This window comes from Labrus bergylta, chromosome 2, assembly GCF_963930695.1.
Source record: "Labrus bergylta chromosome 2, fLabBer1.1, whole genome shotgun sequence".
In the NCBI taxonomy this organism is placed as follows: Eukaryota; Metazoa; Chordata; class Actinopteri; order Labriformes; family Labridae; genus Labrus; species Labrus bergylta.
Genome location: NC_089196.1, coordinates 23,667,771 through 23,689,306, shown reverse-complemented (window position 1 = coordinate 23,689,306; position 21,536 = coordinate 23,667,771). Strand labels below are relative to the sequence as shown.

Here is a 21,536-nt window from a genome sequence, read left to right as displayed (position 1 = left end):
ACCTGTGTGATCAGCAGCTGTCAATTAGAAGAGGAAGTATTGCTGCAACTGTTGAGCAACTTTCTCTGAAATGTTTCTTTCTTTAACACCACCCGACATGCCCTATGGCAATCTTACTGAGTTACTAATCAAATAACAATCAACTAAAGAGATTACTAAGACTCTTTAATCTTCCCTGCTGTTCATTATTCTCTTTTAGACATCTGACGTACATGATAGAAGGCAAATCAATTGATTAATTGATTTGATTATACTGTATAATTATTATAAGGGTTATCACCAGAGGTGGCTATTGTAAACTCCTTTTGTACTTGAGTAGAAGACTCTGATCAAACAGGGAGTTCTTAAGAGGAGTGTAAGTTAAAGAAAAAGACGGGTTCTGAAAGCACGGACGGTATGAAAGTGAAAGTTTCCCCTCTGAGGATCTTTCTACAGTGCCAGCTGTAGTTTAAGATTCTAAAATATAACGGCAAACTTATGAACATTAACCTTAATTTAATGCCTGAATATGTCGGACTGGGAATGTCTTGCTGCTCTGAACTGTTTCCAATGTTTTTTTGAAAAAGCTCCCCAGCTCACGTCTTTCCATGTTTCATCCAGGCTTTCCATGTTGATTTCATTGGTATTCATGGAAATCACACACCAGAGACATTTCTTTTCCATGGTTGAGTTTCCCTCTCTGGTCTGTTGTTTACATTGTTTAAACATTCAATTATTGTATTGGATAATAAGCACTGATATGACAGGGAATCTGATTTTCCCAGTGTCATGGTCCCAATGAATTATGTTGAAACTGGTCTTGTTGGAAATTGGCATGCACTGATGCAAAAATAATAAGGCATTAACTATTATTCTATCTAAATGCATCAGGCTCGACTTTTTGGAAGAAAAATAGCAATTACAAAAATGTTTTGGTATTTGTTGAGTGTTAAGGTGTAAATTGTCAGGAAAACTTAGATTAAAGTAGAGAACAGATACCTGAAACCTCCAGTACAGTGATCATGTATTTATTTTGTTTTACATGTATGTGTGGGTTCTCTCCCACAGTCCAAAGACATAGATAATCTAAGAGATAGATAATGCATGGATGGTTTTAGTTATTTTCACTATCTTGTTGCTAAAAGCTTTCTTTGAAGGCAACTGAAATCTCAGGTTTTTAAATATTGACCAGCAGTAAGAGCACTGTCAAGGGAAAGAGTTGAAACCGTTGAATCCCTGTAGATGGTCTCTGTCGCCTTAAGTTGCTCTTCAGAAGCAAACTTGTCTCGACTAACTACTCTGTTTCCATGCAAACTGATGGATAGATAATTTGACTTATTTTGCTCTCTGATCCTTATTCCAGGTATCGCCTGACGCGCATCGTGGTGGACAACGAGGCAGGTCCCTATAATAACCAAACAGTGGTCTTTCTTGGGTCTGAGAAAGGCATCATCCTCAAGTTCCTGGCCAAGATGAACAACGGCTTTCTCAATGACAGCCTGTTTCTGGAGGAGCTCAACGTCTACAACCCTGACAAGTATGTGTCACTGAGTCTGCACAAGTATGTAAGAGAGAGGTGGATGAGAAACATAGAAAGAAACACATGGATACAGTTGCTAGAAACAAAGCAGGGTCAGTTATTACATATGTGTGCCTTATAGAGTAAGTGTGTGTGATTTAACATATTTCCAACCATCTCCAGACTAAGCCAACCCACCTCCTCCATCAGTACCAGCCAGTTGCCCCTGACCCAGGCTGTATAGTGAAGCCAGCCAACCAGATGGATACTCTATCATTTAAAAGAGTTTTATCAGGTTACGCACTGCCCAACCACAGCTACTAAATTAAAGACACAGACCCTGAGGCTCTGGATAACGTAGAGCTGTGGTTCTCGACCACAACGAAGCCCAGCTCCTCCAAATCCAAGATGATGGCTGATTAAAAGGAAACACACACACACACACACCGACACACACTGACACACACTGTGGTCTGTGTTTGTCTTCAGAGCCAACTTGGGATCTCAGGCTAATACATTACACGGCTGTTGGTGCATGTATAAAAGTGAGCGTGTGTGTGTGTGTGTGTGTGTGTGTGTTGAGCTGGGAACGGCAGGGTGAGTGAACTGAGCTTTAATATGTATTTGGATTAGAAGTGAATAAGGAAAAATCAGTCACAGGATGACCCCTGCCAAAGCAAACATTTATTCAAGGGGTAATGGATAAAGGGGGAACGGATAAAGTACAGAGAAGGAGAAAGAAAAAAAAGAAAGTGAAAGGGATGGAGAGAAACACAGTGAAGAATATGTTAGACAGCAGAGATGAAGAAGGGAAAAACAGTGAGAACTTGCAGGAGGCCTTTCAAGGTTACCACTGTTTGTTATCCAACATGCCGCGGCCATGTGACGAGCCGTATGGAGGGGATGAAGGGCACGCCTCTCCTCTCCTCTCCCCTCCCTCTATCTCTTGTATCTCGCATCCTTCCTCTCCTCTTCTCCGTCTCGCTGGCTGCGGCCGAGCATTCATCGGCTGCCCGCCATCTGGCTCCGGTCGCGTACAGTAAGTGACTTTGCCCGCCTGCTTCTATGCCCGGCTGGCAGGATAAGCGCGGGCCCTGATTGGCGTGCATTACCCAGTGTAGATGGACTCTAAGCTCTAATTGAGAGCGTTAATGCGGGGCCAGTGCACTGCGAAGGGGGGAGATTAAATCCCAGGAGTTGGATGGCGGGATAGAGGGTAGGAAAGGATGGAGAGGAGGGATAGAGAGCTCGACCCGCCCACAGGGATTAGAGTGTGCTGCTATGGGGCGAGCAAACAAAGACGACTAGCAGGGATGGAAGAATAGTGGAGTGGAGTGGGAGGAGGGTGGAGGTTAATGTTAGTGGGTTTAACAGTTAAGTGCGGTGTTACTGCAGACTGCTCACAGTGCCCATCTGTCTGTTTATCTCTTGTATCTGTATCACCCCTTTCTTTATCTCTCTTTATCTCCTACTCAGTTCCTGACCCTCAGTTCTCGAGTCCAGTATTATCTCTGTTCTCCCTGACCTCGCAGTTTGTCTCACAGCCACATCTTAATCCCTCTGTTTTTCATCTCTTTAAATGAACTCGTACACCTCATTTAACATCCATCTTTCTCGAATAACTTTTCTTTTTTTTTTTTGTCTCTAACTTTTAAAAAAGTCTGAAAAATCCCTGTTTTATCCTGATCTCTGTCTCCTTCTCTTTCCTTTAGGTGCAGTATAGATGGCGTGGATGACAAGCGCATCGTCGGCATGCAGATAGACAGCAAGAGTCACGCTTTGTGGGTCGCTTTCACCTCCTGTGTGGTTAAAGTGCCGCTGTCTCGCTGTGAGAGGCACGGAAGATGCAAGAAGTAAGTTTGACGCCTGCATATAAAATCATTCATGCACAGACTTACCAAATGATTCTGAGTCACTCTGCTCGGGGAAAACAATGATCCAGTATACAATGTGATGAGGAGCTGATGGTGCGTATATGTGTGTGTCACATTCAGGTCTTGTATAGCCTCCAGAGACCCGTACTGTGGCTGGGTGTCAGAAGGGGCCTGCAGACAGGTGGCCCCCGACTCAAAGTAAGTAACATGTTCAGTAAACCGTTCAAAACAACAAAGAGAAAATGACAGATCAAGCCCTTTCTCAGTCCCTAGTTAGCAAATATGGAAGCTTGGCCACTTTCCCAATGCATTAAAATATGACAGGAGTTTTTTTCTTCACTTTTGGTACTAAACCTGCAGTACCATTTAATCATAAATGGGTCTTTGGTGCTTCTAATGTTTGGTACACTGGATACTGGAAGAGAACAGCTGGTGATTTTAAAAGGCACACTTGTTTTCAAAGCAATTTTATAAAACAGTAGGCCACCGTCTTTGTCATGCCTGATGGCAGTCCTTTCTCGCTTTGTCGTGTCTGCGATCTTTCTAATTTTATGGTTTGTAAGTGTAATTTCCCCAGGCAGAAAGGACTATTGGAAGAATGAATGGAAGGAAAGTGTTGTTCACCCCAGGCTCTAGGTTGGGTACGCAGGACTTGCTGGTCGCGGTGACTATAATTTGTGGCTTCAGTTATAACGCAGGAGCAAATTGTGCTTTCTGAACAAACAGCATATGGAGTTCTGTGGTGGGAAAAAACATTTTATGGATGAAGTCATAACAAAAGGACCAGCGCACCATGTGGCTATTTGACGTTGAGTGAATTTGATCCCCCTGCTGCAAAATGATTGGTCTGGCATGCCAATATACCAAAAGCACACGTACCCACATGTGCTCACAAAGCTTTTCCACCAAACACACACACACACACACACACACACGCACACACATTCAAATGGCACCATCCCATTATTATTCTGTAAAGCTGCAGAGGGCTGTTCTGACTGAGTTTCCACTTTGTAGCAGGAGCCAACACAGAGGCATTAGGAGGGCAGATGACCTTGCTCCGTCACTGTACAATATTTCTAGAACTGAAAAAGGGGGAATAAGAGCCAGTAGGGTCTGCTGGTCCTTGCTCAGACCTCTTCAAAGCCTTTTCCAGGCTGGACAGAAAGAGAGAGAGGCATTATAAAAAGTATTTTTCTTATACTCAAACTTTACTTACTTTTTATTCTCCTCCCTGAAAAAATAACTCTGCCCCATTTCATTACCAACTTTTCTTGTTTCCTTGTCCGTCTATTTGTCTGCCTAACAAGTTGGCTATCTGTCTTGTTACCTGCATATATTCTTACCCGTCCTTGTCTGTGTTTCTATTTTTATCCATCCTTCATTTTCTATCTTCCCCCAGTGACATATTCTTCCCCTCTCGCATGCCCTCCCCTCCTTTCTTCTTCCATCTGGCCTCAGCCTTAGCATGCCAGCTTTCCTGTGTGGAGTTATTCCTCTCATACCTACTGAACCCTATGTACATGTACAGCTTGCACTCTGGTCTCTGCAATATGGTCCTTAGTCACCCCCTGTTCATGCATAATGTATTTGCATATGATTCTATATCGTTATTATGTAAACTAGCTCTATAAGAGTGTTTTACTGACATAAGATAATCATGATTTGTTCATCACTTTTTGATCACATTTTAAAAAGCACCCAGCCCTGATTCTTCTCTCAATTAGGGTTTGGTCGTATATAAATTAAATCTGCACGTACGGATTTATTACCTGCTCAAACCCTGATTATTCAGTCTGAGCCTAGCACAGTTATTTCTTTTTAAATAAAAGCTGTGAATCATAACAAAAGGGCGTCTTTGAGGACCACAGTATACGTATTAAGTCCCCCGGTCACCCATTCACTTCTGTTATGAATAATTAATGCCATTAAGCCTGACCTGCATTTCAGCAACCAAGTCCCTTCAGTGCAGCCACACATCTCTCACAATAATCACATCTGATGCAAGATAATAGAACTTGTGGCCCTCCTTTGCCTCCAGTTATGTACAGTGCAGCATGAATCTGATTTAAATATGCATAATGCAGTTGCAGAGGGATCTTAACAGTCAGTAGTGTCAGAATCGAAAGCACTGCACTTTCGTTGCTATAATGTAGCCGCTTTGGGACCTGTAACCTTAACTGAACATTCACACTTTGGTTCACTCACGTTCACATGTGCCAAGTAAAGGCCAGACGCTGCATCTGTAATGTAATGACTCATTGTTAATTCATCTCAAGACTTACGGGATTCAAACCTTGTAATCTTTATCTCAACACCACAGTATGTAACGTTATTATCAACCATGGAAACCAGGACCACAAGGCTGCCAGTGTTTTGGACCGACAAGCTTTCATGGCAGGAAGAGGATATGAGGTCTGGGAAGAAAATCCATGATTGGACAGCATTTGTGCTAGGACAGGTTTAATTGTGCAACTCCGCGTCTGATTTGTGATTATGACTGTGTATGATAAGCAAATCAGATAAGCAGATTAAACGTACCCCCTGATATGAAAAGAGCATGTCGCTGTTGTTGTTTTTGCGCCGGTTACAGCGGCTGCTTTTGAAGGGAAAAAGGTTATCAGGAGGGTAAACTGTATGGTCTAATTAGAAAGGAGGATGAATAATAAATGTAGGCATGAAGTTTTGGATCATTTGCAACATATAACTAAATAGGAATGGAAAGAAGTGACTTTGACTTTAAAATCCCCCTCTCCCAAAAAACAAACAAAAAAAACCTCCTGTACTTGTTCGCTTTTTCCAGGTTCACGCTTTTGACTCTGATCAGGGGATAAGGGGGTGGGTGATGCTGTTTTGGAAAATCATTCCTCTTCATGCTATAATTGTGAGCAGTGGAGGGTGAGGTAGATGAGAGGCGGGTGGACAGGCGAGAGGAGGAGGAGGTGGAGCAGGGGGCTTGGTGGGGGGGGGGGAGCTGAGGAGGACTGTGAAAAGCTGTCATGCGTGACTGTGATCCTGGTTGACAGTTGGTCCGCTCTGTTTCACAGATCCCCTTACTGCCTGCTTGGTGGTCTTTCAGGAAGAAAACAGGTCTCGGTGCAGATTGCATCAGAAAATAACATCTCCTAAACTCTCTGCCCCCTTTTTCTCCCTATCTCCCTCTGTGTCATATGATGGCCCTCAAGCCCGGTTACCCCTCACTGGCCTGGTGTTGGGCCATGTGATTGGGACTACAGCCCCATATCTCAACTCAAACTATGATGTCAGACTAAGAGAAATAGAAGAGAGGATTAAACAAAGTGAAGTTCTGGTCAAACAAAATGTAGTCCAAGATTTTGGAAGTTACATTTTATGCTTTCTTTCCTACATTAGATGAGATGTGGACACTTTTAAAGTAAATATGAATCTGGAGTTTTTAAAGATTAACTTAGCTTAGCAAAACAATAAAAACACGTAAAAAAAAAAACCCTGCTTTTTTAAATTGTCACAAATCTTCCAACAAGAAACACTAAAGCTAACATGAGCTAACAATATCTAACATAACTTCTTTAACTGACTGTGTTTTTGGAGGGACTGACCTCTCTGGGTCATGGTGGTCAATTGACAAAAGCAAAGTAGCAGTTCAAGACACAACAAAAAATGACTGTTATGACTCGTACATTTGCTAAGACTAAACACAGTATAAGGACTAATTAGCTTTAGCATTGCAAGAAGGACAATTTAGCTGCCTTTGGACGGAACAAGGCTAGCTGTTACCCCTGTTTCCAGTCTTTTTGCTAAGCTAACCTGTACTTATTTTGTTGAAGGCTAAACAAACACGATATAAGGTGCTCTTAAGCTTAAGCATTGCAAATGGGGCAATTTTGCTGCGCTTTGACAGAGCCTGGCTAGCCTTTAACCCCCCTATTTCTAGTCTTTATGCTAAGCTTAGCTAAGCTTAGAGTATGGCTGCTGTTGATTGCTGTATTATAGCTTCATATTCATTATAAGTTAGCAAAAGGCAAATATATGTTTTTCTTTATCACACATTCCTTTACAGCTGCACAACATGAGATAACCGTTTTCTACTACAATCAAATAAACATGAATCTATTTGTAGCAAAACTACTGGCAATGAGCCAGATATGGATTTACTAGCCTGCCAGCATTCTTCATAACCACTGATTTTAGGCCTCCAGGGCACCTGCTAGGTGTTCTTTGATTCTGTTCCAGTATAGATGCTTTCTGCAGCCTACACTGTTTGCAATCATAGGCTCTGCTGTGTTTGTGGGTGTTTTCATAGTAGCTTTCCTATAGCTTTGTTACTTTGTTAGGTGTGGCTAGTCTGCTTGGCCTGGCCTGATTTTACTCTGCTGACCATGATGTCTCTGTCCCCCGCAGATCAGCCTTTGAGCAGGACGTGGAGCATGGTAACACAGATGGCCTGGGAGACTGCCAAAGTAAGCAGGCCCTCTTCACTCTTATCTTTCCTCCTCCTTTTTTATACACCCCCCACCATGATTCCTCTCTTCTTCGTCAACTTGGTCTCCCTCTTCTCTCAGCCCTCCGTTTGCTTCTCCTCCACTGTCACCTTTTTCTCTCCCGTCTGTTCCGCCCTCACAATCCCCTCTTTCAGTCTCTTCCATCCATCTGTCCCTTTGGGCTCTCAGCCTCTTCTGTCCATCCCCCCCGCTGTTTCTCTGGTCCCCCAGTCGACACATGATAAGGTCCACTTAGGCAAAGACCGAGTTCCTTCTTGCACAACAGAACACAAACATTCAGTGACGCACAGGGATGACGTTTTACTCAGGGCTCACTTTGAAGCACAAACAGATAAAGCTTTTATTCCAGTCAGCCTCAGATGTCTTGAAAGATTTATTTTACATGACAACACAGACGGTATTCACATGGCAGCCATTTCCCCCTGCTCAGGTTTGGAGGCTTAATTGCTGATATTTAAAAACTGCTGTGCTCTAGCTGTGTTATAAGTTGTATCTAAATTTGGGACATCTTACAAATCATTGCACTTCACTGCTTCTCAATAGTTTGGCAACTGAATAGAGAATAAACGGCTGGACAACATGTCTGATGACTTATTAGTTACAGTCAGAAACTAGATAACATAAGCATTCGGCTACTTACTAGATAATAAAATGGTTAACCATAAAGTAGCTGGAAGCTAATTTAACCTTAGTGAAGGCGAAAATTCCATGCAAACATAATGTTAGCAAGGAATTTATTCCCTAGCTAAAAAATTGTTGTTTTAACATGAATATATTGTTTAAATTTTGATTGGTAATCATTTTTACAGTGGCTCATTTATCTAGAAGCAAATGATAGTAATTGTCATAAGTTTACTACGATTTACAACATGGTAACTCAGCAGTACAACATTATAACAGAGTTTGAGCTTCACTCCTTGAGCATGACATCAGAGAAAAATGGAGGCTGTGAGAATATGTTGAATTGCAGATACATTAGATATTTTATCTTGTGTTCAGAAGAAACGTTTAGATTAATTTTAGCTACTCTCTTAACATTCTACTGGGCTGCTCAGTTTGCAAGAGAAACATCAACACAGATTGACATTAAATCACTAATCCTAGTCCATTTGTAGTCCGTTTTGACTATTTATTCAGAGTAAATGAGGGTGGTACATTTTCCCTCTGATTTCATTAGTATGTTTAGTCAAGGGGAGCCATAGCGTTGGACCTTCATTAGCTGCAGAAGCCGTAGAACACCTCTGATTAAAAGTCAGGAGAATATCGAGCAGCCGGTCGATTCTAAATTACCTTAAAAGTCATGGCTTTTGATCATGTTAAAGTATAAGCTCTCTTTACTGCAAGCAGTAACACCCCCCTTTTCTTTTCTTCTCCTTCCAGACACATTTGTGGCGCTGAACGGTAAGTATCCCACATACGCCATAGAAGCAATCAAATAAAAGTCAGCAGCTGCATTTCATCTCCACTGACTCTTTAACTTCAGCCACACCTCTTCATCAAAGTCCATCAATCATTCCCTCTCAAGGAAATGAAAACTCCTCCCACATGTGTAAAGCAGGTTATTAATGACTCATGGTTTTAACTGAACTCATTTCATTCCTTCTTTTTGATAGACATTCCTTCCAGTTACGAAGGTAATGAAACATTACATCATGGGTCGGTCAGATTTGACCGCTCATACTATTTCCTCTCCTCTAGTCCATTTGGTGTTTAGAGTAGAAATAAAAGAAATCGAAATCAGAAATTAAAAACCTCTAATACAGTTTTTTAAACGTTTTCGTTTTATTAGATCTCCTTTCCCTCCTTGTTCCCAGTGTCCTTTCCTGTGCAATATCCTTGATTAGTCCTGACCTTTGCTGCTTTAATTGGATGGATCTGGTTGTTGATGGTTGGGTCATTAAACAGGACATATGTCGACAGGGGGAAAGAGATGGAGATTAGAATTTCACGTTTTCACTACATAGAGATCATTTGTGTTTATGCTAACAGCTATATGATATTTCCGAGCTCAAAAAGGCTAATGCTTTTTATAAAAACATACATGTGCAAAGCTGAGGCCTAGTGCCTCTCTGCAAATTCTTAATCATTTTAATCACACACCACAATATCACAATCACTGCTTGTTGATCACGTTTGCTGATCTGCTTAAGGAATGACAATCAGGTGTAATTGGCCTGGGGCGAAGTCTGTCCTATCAACAACCCCCACACCTGCACTCTATTCCGCCTTATTGTTCTATCTATCTGATGGCAGATTAGTTTTGTTTCCAGTGAATCTCTCTCCCTTTGCAGCTGCCAGATCGAAACAGTCAGATCCAGACAGAATGACAAGAATAGATATTTTGAAGTCCTTCCAGAAAGCCCAGCTCCCCCCTGTGGCCGTACCCCCACTGTGATTCTCCCTGCTTTTGGTATAGCCGGGGTCAGAAAAGCATCTGTGTTGGTGTGCACCCCTATAGTGCTGAATGCGCTCCCACAGGCTTGGCTGTGTGTTTCCAGGCACAAACACACACACACACACACACACACACACACACACACACACACACACACACACACACACACACACACACACACACACACACACACAGCTACCAGTTTACAACCCCCCCAAACAAGGTCTTAGCCATCGCCCCACACCCTGGGTCTATCTGTCGGTGGGTGATATGGATTTGAAGATAAATAAATGCCCCCTCTCTCTATTCCAGACTAGACATCCTCTCCTCTCTTTTAATCTGTAGAAAGAGAGGGATGTGCATCCGTCGGCAGTTTAGGGCTTCCTCCCCCCCCCCACTTCTGATCCGTGGAGGAGCTCTAAGGCTCCAAGCTCTCTCTCTATGTGTGTCATCTGCCTGAATTGCACTTCCCCTGGCGGTGGGGGAATGAATTATAAAATAGGCCTGTCACACTAATCTCTCAGCCTTGGGCCAATAGTTAAATAAATCATTTTAATGATTGCCACGCCACACGGAGAAGAAGGAGGAGGAGGCTGTGGGTGGTGTTGTGTGTGGGTGTCTACCATCAGCTTCTTCAGCGTCCCCTTCTTCAAACACAAGCATAAACACATATTAGAAAGGCACTCTCATGTCTGAAAACACACACACACACACACACACACACACACACACACACACACACACACACACGCATATGGCTGTCACCTCCTCCATAGAGAGACTGTGTCAAAATAGGAATAGGGGGTTGTGGATAAAAGTGCTGTCACTCTTCATCTAGGTTGGATTTTTTTTCCCCCCCGCAAATGTTTGGCTTAAATACATTATATTAAATACAGTAAATAGCTTTTACAAAGTGTATAGGGCGGCTTAAGTGTAAGCATGTGGGATGGTAATGTGATTAGCATGCTTCAAAAAATAAACAGACAAAGCTCGTGCACAAATTCTACTTGGCAAAGAAATTCTGAGACGGGCGGATGCGTGAAAACTCAGAGATTGTTGTAAAGAAGCGCGGTGCTAGACGGAGAGGAGATAGATGTGATCCATCTTCAACAGATGAATGACTTCTTTGTTGCAATTGTCAGATAATGTCAAACTTGAAGGTGTTACTTACAGTGGATTCAATTCCTCAGAAATATGATATCCTCTCCAACTGTTTGCCACTCGTTCATTTAGCCATTAAGGGATTTAATTACAAGGAGGAGCCGGATCAGAGAAAAATTCATTAACTCTTAATGGCAAATTTCTGATGATTGATCTAGCCATGTTGCTGAGGGCAATGCTAAATTAAGATTACCATTGTTGCAGATAAGACATTTCTCACATCTTCTGCCTAAAATAAAGCAAATCTGTGAATGTGCAAAGGAGGTGTTATAAGAACATGAGAGAAGGAAACAGAAAAAAGGGGAGGGAGGTATTCCATTGAGTTTTGATTGATTCATGGTAAGTGAATCTGATAATCAGTTAGTCATTTACTCTATAAAATGTCAATAACCATATTTATCAAGCTTTATCTCTCAGAGCTAAAGGTGTAGACAAAGACAAAAACAAGTTAACACCTGACAAAGAACAGCTACAGAAATTAATTAAATAATAAATAATAATAATAATAATTAAATGGAAATAGAGAATATTTGGGGTTTTTTTGCTTTAAAAAAGCCTAAAATGACTTGATAATTTCCAAATTTTAGTTCGTTCTTGTTTTCAGACAAAGTTTGAGATCCAAAATGTAAGAAGTTAACATGAAACGTTGCTGAAGATGTGAAGTAGAACATCAAGCTTGTAGCAAAATAGGAGAATGAACAGAAGTTAAAAGTGTTTTGCACTTGGAGGAAAAGTTGCTGCAAACTTCTCAATAAAAGCGATGTAGAGAAAGTTTGCCTCTTGTCCTTGACCATTTCAAAGGTAGACACCCTATGGTGATTGTGAAGAGATGGGATTGTACTCTGTTCTGCTCTGACAGGCCCAATGGAGCTCTGACATGTCAGCCAGAACAGGAGGGGAGAGAGTGAGAGAGAGAAAGAGAGTGACAGGAAAAAAAGAAAAGACATGTCGATCCTGAGAAACACACACACACACACACACACATTTGCTAATGAGTTGCCCAGGGTCACCAGGGAGAAACACTTTGTTGCCTCACACAGCCAGCAGCTGTCCTTGTGTGTGTGTGTGTGTGTATGAGTGTATCTGTGTCTGTGCTTTGAACTAGGAATAGAAATGTATGTGTGTTTGTGTGTGTGCACCCCTGCTGCCCTGCTCTCTCACACACACTAAACCCTGTCCCTGTCTGCCCCGAGCATTGGTTAACCTGTGTTGTGTCCGGCAGGCCACCATCACCGCCACCATCACCACACCCTCACACTCCCCACCCCGGCCCTACCCGAGGCCGCAGAGGGCCCCCTGGGGCGGGGCCGCATGGTGGAGCGGAAGGACCCCCCCATGAGCTCAGACAAAGGGGAGGAGCCCTACGTGGCCGTGCCCTCTCAGACTCAGCCCGAAGCCAATGGTAAGCCTTGGAACGACAACAGTCAAATTGGTCCTTTGTCACCTGTGGCAAGGAAGGGAGGGGGAGGGGGGGGGTTGGAAGAAGAGGGGGAGGGAGGGGTTCGCGTAATTGAGATTTACGGCTGCCTTGCTGCTTCCAGCTGACGAAGTCTAGAGATAGTGGATCGCTTTCTCTCTAGGGGACAAATTGCCTCATGCTGTGCACGTAAACCCCCCACAGAAATGAGCACAAACACACCTTCTAGACACACACATATGCAGACACACATTGAACACACATGTATTCTCACACAAGCCCTCATACACACCCACTGCAGGATGGATTTATTATCTGTGGACCGTAATGTCCCACAGGAGATGTAATATCCAGACCATTACACTCTAAAAAAGGAAGATGGCGACGTATTTATTTCCTGGAGTATACTGCCTGTGCTCCGGCTCTGTCATGCTTTGCGACACAGTGACATGACATTGAACGCCCTTTTCTCCTGTGTTAACAACCTGCCTAATGCCATACCGCCTCAAGGACAGCTAAATGGATAAATGACACAGAGAGAGGGAAGGAGAGAAGGGAAGGAGACGGGAGGGACGACACATCGGAGGGAGAGGGAGGGAAAAAAAAGGTCACTGCAGTGCTGCTGATCATGTTTTGTCCCTTAATAAAACAGATAGACCCATTACAGATTCCATTATAACAACATGAAACATGTCCCTAATACATTACATATTTCACTCTGCAAAAGGCAGCATCTGGAAGGCCTTAAGGAGATATTGATTATCAATAAAGTTGGTACAACAGAAGGGACTTGAAACACATACTGTACATAAGGAAAGAGACGCAGAGTAAAAACCTGCAGCTAATGAACTAAGACTTCAATATTTATCATAAATGTTTAATTTAATTCTTAAAATTACTTAGTCCCTCTCATGTTTAAATAACATTTAAATCACAGAACCCAGTGTCTAGTTTATCCACAAGCATATTTCAGCGTCTGAAGGTCATCACTTAACGCTGTTTGGAATTTTTTGCAGAAGTCACCCAAACACTGTTCTCACCAGCTCAATTTAAAAAAGTAATTCTGACTGTTTCACTATTTAAAAGTCTTTTAACACGTTTTTCAAGTTGATTTCAATCCAAACTAAGATTCCATCCTGAAATGACGCTGCATCTTCCTACTTAATAAACCTAACATGAAACAGCTACATTGGTAAATATTGATGTTACTTGAGGTTTTTTATATTTAAAGCAAGATTATGTGTCTATTTCTACCTAATAACAACCGCTTAAAGTCTTTTTGATTGTACACTGACTCAATAAAGTAGTGTCTGTGTATTTGCCAATCCTTGCCTCAGATGCCTGGCATCTTGGCATGGGTAGGATTTCCTGTTAGAAATGTGTTACTCTTAACGGAACCACATATGATCAGAAAATATTAAAGGCAAACTTCTACCATTACCCGTTAGTCAGCTGCTTGCTGAGGAGGCTTAGAAAAGAAAAAGAGAAATGCACCAAGTTGTAAAAATTGCGTATTCATGCATAACTATGCTGTCATGAAAAAATAACAAGTGTGTATTTTTGCTCATGTTTGCTATCAAAAAAAGGATGTATTTCCATCCAGATGGTAAGGAGCGTCTTTGAGGGTTTTGGAAATAACTTCAGAAACAACAGAATTTGTTGATCAGCAGGTATATATATATATATATGTAACGTAGCTACATGTCTCAAGAATAGCAAAGCACAAACACATCGTCTGTCATAATTACAAGCGCCAAAACGAGGCGGTTCGGTCTGTCACACTCCCGTGTTCTCCTCCTGTCTGCGGTATTAAAGAAGAGGCAGCATGTCAGCTGGAAGCAGTGAGGCACCAGTGGGTAGATCCAAGCACAATGGTGGCAGAGACTTCAGACAGCATGCCTACAGCCAGCATCACAACATGCTGTCGTTCCCCTTGTTGCCTTTACCTGAGCAGGTGTGATATCACTGAAGCCTCACGAGTAACAGGGGGCGAGGTTTTGCTTTGAGACCTACATGTCTTCATATCATAAACGTTAAGGGAGTTCTTTTCTTGTAGTTTTTTTTTCGGGGGGGAGGGTGAGAGCTTCCGATCTCAGGTAACGGCAACAGGTCTTCACATTTCAAAACAATGCTTCCTGCTGTTTTTTCTGTATGATCATTATTGCTATTATTATTATTACTATTATTTTAAAGACACTTTTGCAGCTTGTTTCTGTATTTATCAGTTATATTTCAATTTCAGCTCAACAGACTTTTCTTTTTCCTTTTCAATGAGTCAGCTCTGATGAGATGTGTTTGATTCTTTTGGTTTCTTGTGAGCAGTTCTCAATATTTTGCATGGCTTGGTCGGCTTTTTTGCTATTTATATATTTGCCTTTTTTTTTTTTCTTCCTGTCTTGATTGCTTTGATGGTATTAAGCACAGTTTTGCCTCCATGCAGCTTAATGCTTTTTCAGCATGGCAAATTGAGCACCGCAGTCACACAGTCTTCATCATTCCCCCGCTCCACCCATCCTGCTTTCGTCTTCCTTCCTGTCGCCCTCAGTGTTATTGGCTTCAGGTGTCAACTGTACTGTGAAAATTAGCGTTTAAACTGCGCATGAGGGAGTGAAATTGGGATCAATATATGAGAAATGATTATGGAGTCAGAAGCTAAGTAAATGAGTCATTTTATCGCCCTGGAGATGAATCCATGCGGCCTATTTTAGAGAAGAAAAAAAGGGAGAGGAACGTTTAACCACAGCATCAATCTTTCAAGTTAAGTAAAAAAAAGTTTACGCTCCAGTGAAAATGTATTACCAAGCGTCGTTTGCAAGCTTGTTTGTGATTTAAAAGAAATAACAATTACTCCTCTGAACTTTTACATTTGCAGTCAAGACACTGTGGAATCTTATCTGCTAATGAATATTACAGTGCCGCCAATATGTATTAGCCCGACACCAGCAGAGTAATTACCAATGCTGCAAAGTGATGAGGATTCACACACTGATGATATTTAGCACCCAGCAGCATCATTATTCAGCATTCCAGTGGGACCGTCGCAGTAAGCAGGTGGTGTTTCACAGTACATTTGAGTCTGTCTGTCTGTCTGCGTGTCTGTCTGAGCATCATCGGTCTCTGTTATATTTTTACCCACTCCTGCCACCCTACCTACCGTACACCTATCCCTTTGCTTCCCATCACCACCCCCCACCCCCACCCCAGTCCAAAAAAAAAACCCCTACCACCCCGCCCACTCTCCACCATCTGCCGCCATTGTGATCAGTCTCCCTCCTTCCAAAGGACCTCTCATCTGACTGGGGGGGCATGTTCCAAGGCTATACCTTACCTAGTGCAAATTAATTCCTCAACCAATTTATGGAGCCCCCTCCCCCTTTCCTCTCTCTCTCTCTTTCTCTCTCTCTCTCTCTCTCTCTCTCTCTCTCTCTCTGTCTCTCTCTGTCTCTCTCTGTCTCTCTCTGTCTGCCTCTCTTCCTCCTCCATCTCCTCCCCCCTTGTAGTCTGTCTCCTCTCCTCCTGGACTCATATCTCTTCCCCTGTCTGCAGGAATGGATCCTCGCCCTGCTCCTCCACCCCCACTCCACTTGCTCTCTCTCTTCTCTGTCTACCGCTCTCTCTCTCTCTTTCTGTCGGACTCACACCCCCCTCCCTCTTACACCCACCCAACCCTTACTCGACCTGTAGCCACTGCTGTGTTGCTCCAATTTATGGGTTCATTACAGCAGCTATCTGAGGGGCAGAATGAAAAGGCGAGAGGTGGAAGGAAAGAGGGATGGAGAGAGACAAGGGGGGTGAGGAGAGACATGGGAAATGAGGGAGGGGAGAGAAGAGGAACACACATGATAAAGATTTATTAAACAGAAAAGGACAATAATGTAGCGGTAAAGGTTATAAGGGAGAGAGGAAAGAGATAGAAGGTGGATGAACTGGTGGAATGATAGAATTAAAAAATGAAGAAGAGAGAATAAAAGATTGAGTGCGATATAGCAGCAGAGCAGAGCGAATAACCGTGTTTCTCTCTATCCCTCTCAGTCATTTGTTTTCATATTGGACCACATCTCTAACCCTGAGTCTACGTTCACCATTATGTGTCCCCAGCTAACTCAACTAATCTTGGCACAAACGGTGTGGGGTTCAATATGAGAAAATCTGGAAGTGCATCTGGTGCAGCATTGTTTTCCTTATACTGTAGTTAGGATAAATAATCAGCAATTATATATCAACAGTAGACGTGGAACAGAAAGTGTATTTAGATGGAAACACCAGGTATTGTGGATGTTGATGATAAACACAATAACAATATGTTTCCTTACAAGGTATGTCATTTGTTTTCCTGTAGAAAAAACATGATCTGTTGTTTTAGGGCTATACTAAATGCACCGTGTGGACTGATTTTTTTTTTACAGTTGCAAACCTCACCATCATCATGAAGATAACTGTTCCTACAATGTTATTGTAACTGCTTACCATTGCTGTCAGAAGGACGCTTCACAACCAATACGATACGTGACCAAAAACACTTTGGTCACACTTTTGTCATGTACAGCTTTGTCCACAGGGGCCGCCAAAATCAATATCAATTGTCCCCTACAGAAACATTAGATCCTTCTATATTGTCTGTTAGAAATGGGACTAATCGGCAACTGTGACAACTCACCCTCGATGTTAATTTAAAAAGGGGTGTAATTTAGTGTTACTAAAGTGTCTGCTGCTGAACTGGCATCTGAGGTAGTAAAAGAGGTGCAACAGGGGCCAAACGGCACCGCTGTAAAAAGTCTTCGTCGTCAGGGCGAAACAGCGTATATGTGCATCTCTGAGCGTGTTTCTTTGTGTTTATGTACATGAAGCTCAAATTGTTGTTTACACATTGTGCCTCTCGTGCGTCTGCATCGACCAATACAATGTGAAGTTACACACCAGGACACCAAGATTACGCAGCTGTGTGATCTTTTGTAAAATGACAAAGTCATAGTGACAGCAATGCTTCACTGTGGCCATATATAAATAGATAATGGCTTTAAGGTCGAGTAAATTAAGATTCATGGCTAAATATTTATCAACAGTGACTTGAGGCACGATGTATTTCCTTAAGTGATGACCTTCCTTTCCTATTTTGTATAAAAACGCTGCTCTTCTTACACTTCATAAAATGTTGCTTGTAAATATAATTCAGATAGCAATTACACGTTTAACCACGATGTAATTGGAAAGCCAATTTGTTTTGCTTAAATGTAATTTGTAGGCGACATGGCTGTCTGCTGAGTTGGGTTTGTTTTCTCATATTGATTATTATTCACAGGATGAGCGCTCACTGTATCTCAACTGGCTGGAGAGGATGCAGCGTTTACATCTTGATAAACAGAAAGTTGATTTGTGAACTAAAATCTGAGGAATTACAACATTTCCTCCCGCATGTTTTATTTCCAAACAGCATGGCGGCATTTTATGATGTTTCATTGCTATCAGACAGGACTGACTTTCTGAAATAAACCATTTCCATTAGTAGTTCACGGCAACAGAAACCGTCTGACAGCTGGTCTGCGGGGTTGTTTTCAGCTGCAGGCGGCTCTCTGACACCTGTGGGCTGATGTGGTCTGATAGAGGAGAGGATGACCCAGCTCAAACTCCTCTATCATTTCACCATCGTTATTGGGGATGACATGTCAATGTTGATTTGATTTTTTTCTTTAAAACTATCCAGTGTGTCTAAAACCAGCAGAGAAAGCTGCCCTTTATCTGTTTAAATTCAAGGTCTGTGAAAGATGAAGGACTTTCAACAAACCAACCTTTGTATTTGTCTCTAGTCCTTGTTTTTGTGGGGAAACAAAAAGGTTTATTCTCTTCAAAATTGAACAACAAAAAGTTTGACTATCAACTTTTAATTGCTGGGATCTTTTGAACCTCTTATTTATATACTATATACTGTGTATGAATTAGCAAATTTAACCAAAATCAACAATAAGGTATAGCACAAGGAAGCCTTTAGTACATTTTTATCTTCGATATGTTCGGTTTAAAAGTCCCACATTACATTTAAGGAACATTTCTTCTGCCAATAGAAAACAAAACAAATACAAATTAAGGACTTATTGTCTGATGATGGAAATATTATAAAACTTAGAAGTAAGAGACACTTCACTTCCACATGAACTCTGATGATACGTTCAGCAGGTGAAGTTTATCAGATGCCATGAGGGGGTGTGTATTTGGGTATTTAATGTTAGTCGTCTCGCATGTCCTTGCAGTGTAATGATAGGATTTAGGTTAATCCTATATAAAAAGGATAATAGGATTTAGGTTAAAAGTTTGTAAAGTGGTTCTTTAAGGCAGGACAACTGCTCAAAGAAAGAAAGCAAAGGAACGTTTTAATTAAATAATCCTACAACTCGTGTTCTTTTCATTTCAACACCTTTTAGACTTGTAACTACAGTGTTTGGGTTTAGTGTTTCTCACTTGTGATAGGCTTTTGTGAGGCAGATGAATTATTGGCGGCTCATTGTGAATCATAATAGAAACAGTGGACTGGATGTTTTCCCGGCATTACGCACTTCCCCTGCTGACGTCAAGCTATAAGCCATAATTTCCTCCACTGATTAGCTTATTGTTCTCTCAGACTGCTTTTGTTTTCTGCACACATTGACTGTGCTTATGTTTCTATTCCTCCGGTTAGATTTGTAGCGTTTTTAGACGTACCTCCTAACATTACTGGTTCATACAAAGGCTCTGCTTTGTCTTTTTGGTCGTTTGAGACTAAATCTAATATCACAGCAGCTCGTCCTTTTGTGCTTTGGAAGCCCGTCTAACCCATATTCAGAAGTCATTATTCTACTGAATATAAACGGTCACGTTCATGATGTCCATGAGTGAGTCTCTCATCAGGCAGACACAAGCTGAGCCTTTGTACTCTGATGGGACTACGCAGAGACGGTTGTGTGCTAAAGCTTTTCTCAATGATTATCCCTGCCTCCATTTATTACAGCACTTTAGTCACTCATTCAAGTCAGAAGACTGAGAAACATTTCCAGTTGTCACAGCTTGAGAAACACTCACGTGGGTCACCATTTTGTGTCAAAGTGACACATTGTGGTTGAATATTTATCAAAAGGAGTCAACAATAATGAAAAAACAGACAAGTGTTCAGACCACAGTCTTTCTACCAAAAAGATCACCATGTGTATTTGTTGTTTATTATATCCACTTACCAGATCCCTGCACAACAACAAATGACAATATAAAGGAGAAAAACTGGATAATCTTTTAAGCTGTGTTTCCTGGCCTGTTGTCACTTGAAGTAAAGTCTCCAAAAATACCAGTTTGGTCATTGGCCCATTGTGTGTTTATGTGGGTAGATACTGTATACAGTACAATATATACTGTACTGGTATATACCATATACAGTATCTACCAAAATAAATATGGAGCCCTATACGGTACCCTGGAGGTCAGAACTGATAGATGAGTCAAAGAAACATTGAACAGTACAGTATGAGGAAAAATGGCTTCTTTTAAGGTTTAGTTACACACCTTTGTAATATAAGATATGTATATGAACCATACTGTGTGTGGTTTAGTTACACTATGGTGAGTAAGAAAAACAACTAGCACATTCAAACATTAACAATTATTATTCTATTTTCTAAAACTTACTAAATAAGTTTTGCGTCTAAACATATTGGAAGTGCAACAGTCTCTCTTAACATCGTTTACCTCACATTGATGATTGATGTGCAACTAAAAAAGATCACATTTGAATTACTTGTCAGCACACTTAATTTGAAGGCTGTTGCAATTTATTATTATTAACTTGACTCCTTTTTTCATTTTAAAGTTTAACCAAATATAATTGGGTATTTGAAGCTGCTGTGAGGAACTTTTGCTCTTGTCGATTTTGGCGACCCCTGTGGACAAAGTGGTTAAATGTATGTCTTTGCTGATTTGTCCTTCTTGGTTGTAAATGTCTGATGTGCGAATCTCTGTGAATCTTTGCTGTGGAACATTTTCAAAAAGGCTCTTTCCGCAGCGTGCTTTAAATCGCCTTGTCTGACACCTACCCTGCAGCACGGTTGCCAGTCATGAATAGAAATAATCAATCATCTCTTTAATGGTCACTTTATCTTTTGTAGGTCATATAGAGACAGGAGCATTTATTACAGTCTGTTTCATTACCATCATTCGCCTCATAGGAGCTTTAATGGCTTGCACATTTTAAACTAAAGCTGCTATGTTACTTGGAACATAATATTTTGAAACCAAATGCCACAGACTAAGCTGTTGTATATGAGAGATTTGGGAAAAAAAACTTTTTCAGTTATCCAGTCTGGGTAGTGCCTTTTAAACAACTTTACCATTAATATGATAAAACACCTGATGAAAAATGTTCCCATTGATGTGTGAATGATGTTTGATTCCTGTGAGAATGAAACACTTCAGTTTGTATGCACAGAGGTAGATAGGTTAGTACACTGCTGTTAATACCTGAGGTGCAGAATAATATAATTAAGCCTCTAATTATATCGTACCTGGCTCATCTGTATGCTGTGCACTGACTCAGGATTGTTTGATGAGGATTTAATATTGAATAACACCATTAGTGTGAGTGACTCTCCAACATAAACATTCACAAGAATTAATAGGATTAAATCCTAACTGAAGATTAAATAAAATTTAATGAATTGCTGCAATCATCTAAACAGCTATGCCCTTTTGAAAA

General features: G+C 41.4%; 1 protein-coding gene across 3 annotated transcripts in view; it reads left to right on the top strand.

The window, feature by feature from the left end:
- The window catches only part of sema6a (sema domain, transmembrane domain (TM), and cytoplasmic domain, (semaphorin) 6A), a 113,287-nt gene that overhangs the window by 83,252 nt on the left and 8,499 nt on the right, over window positions 1-21,536 (top strand). Inside the window, exons 13-19 of one of the 3 annotated variants that reach the window (XM_065949592.1) lie at window positions 1,343-1,516; window positions 3,211-3,351; window positions 3,493-3,570; window positions 7,753-7,811; window positions 9,234-9,254; window positions 9,467-9,487; window positions 12,632-12,811. In XM_065949592.1, the coding sequence (XP_065805664.1) occupies window positions 1,343-1,516; window positions 3,211-3,351; window positions 3,493-3,570; window positions 7,753-7,811; window positions 9,234-9,254; window positions 9,467-9,487; window positions 12,632-12,811 (674 nt within the window). The remainder of the gene's footprint in view (window positions 1-1,342; window positions 1,517-3,210; window positions 3,352-3,492; window positions 3,571-7,752; window positions 7,812-9,233; window positions 9,255-9,466; window positions 9,488-12,631; window positions 12,812-21,536) is intronic. The other 2 variants (XM_020630475.3, XM_065949597.1) reach the window with 2 other exon arrangements.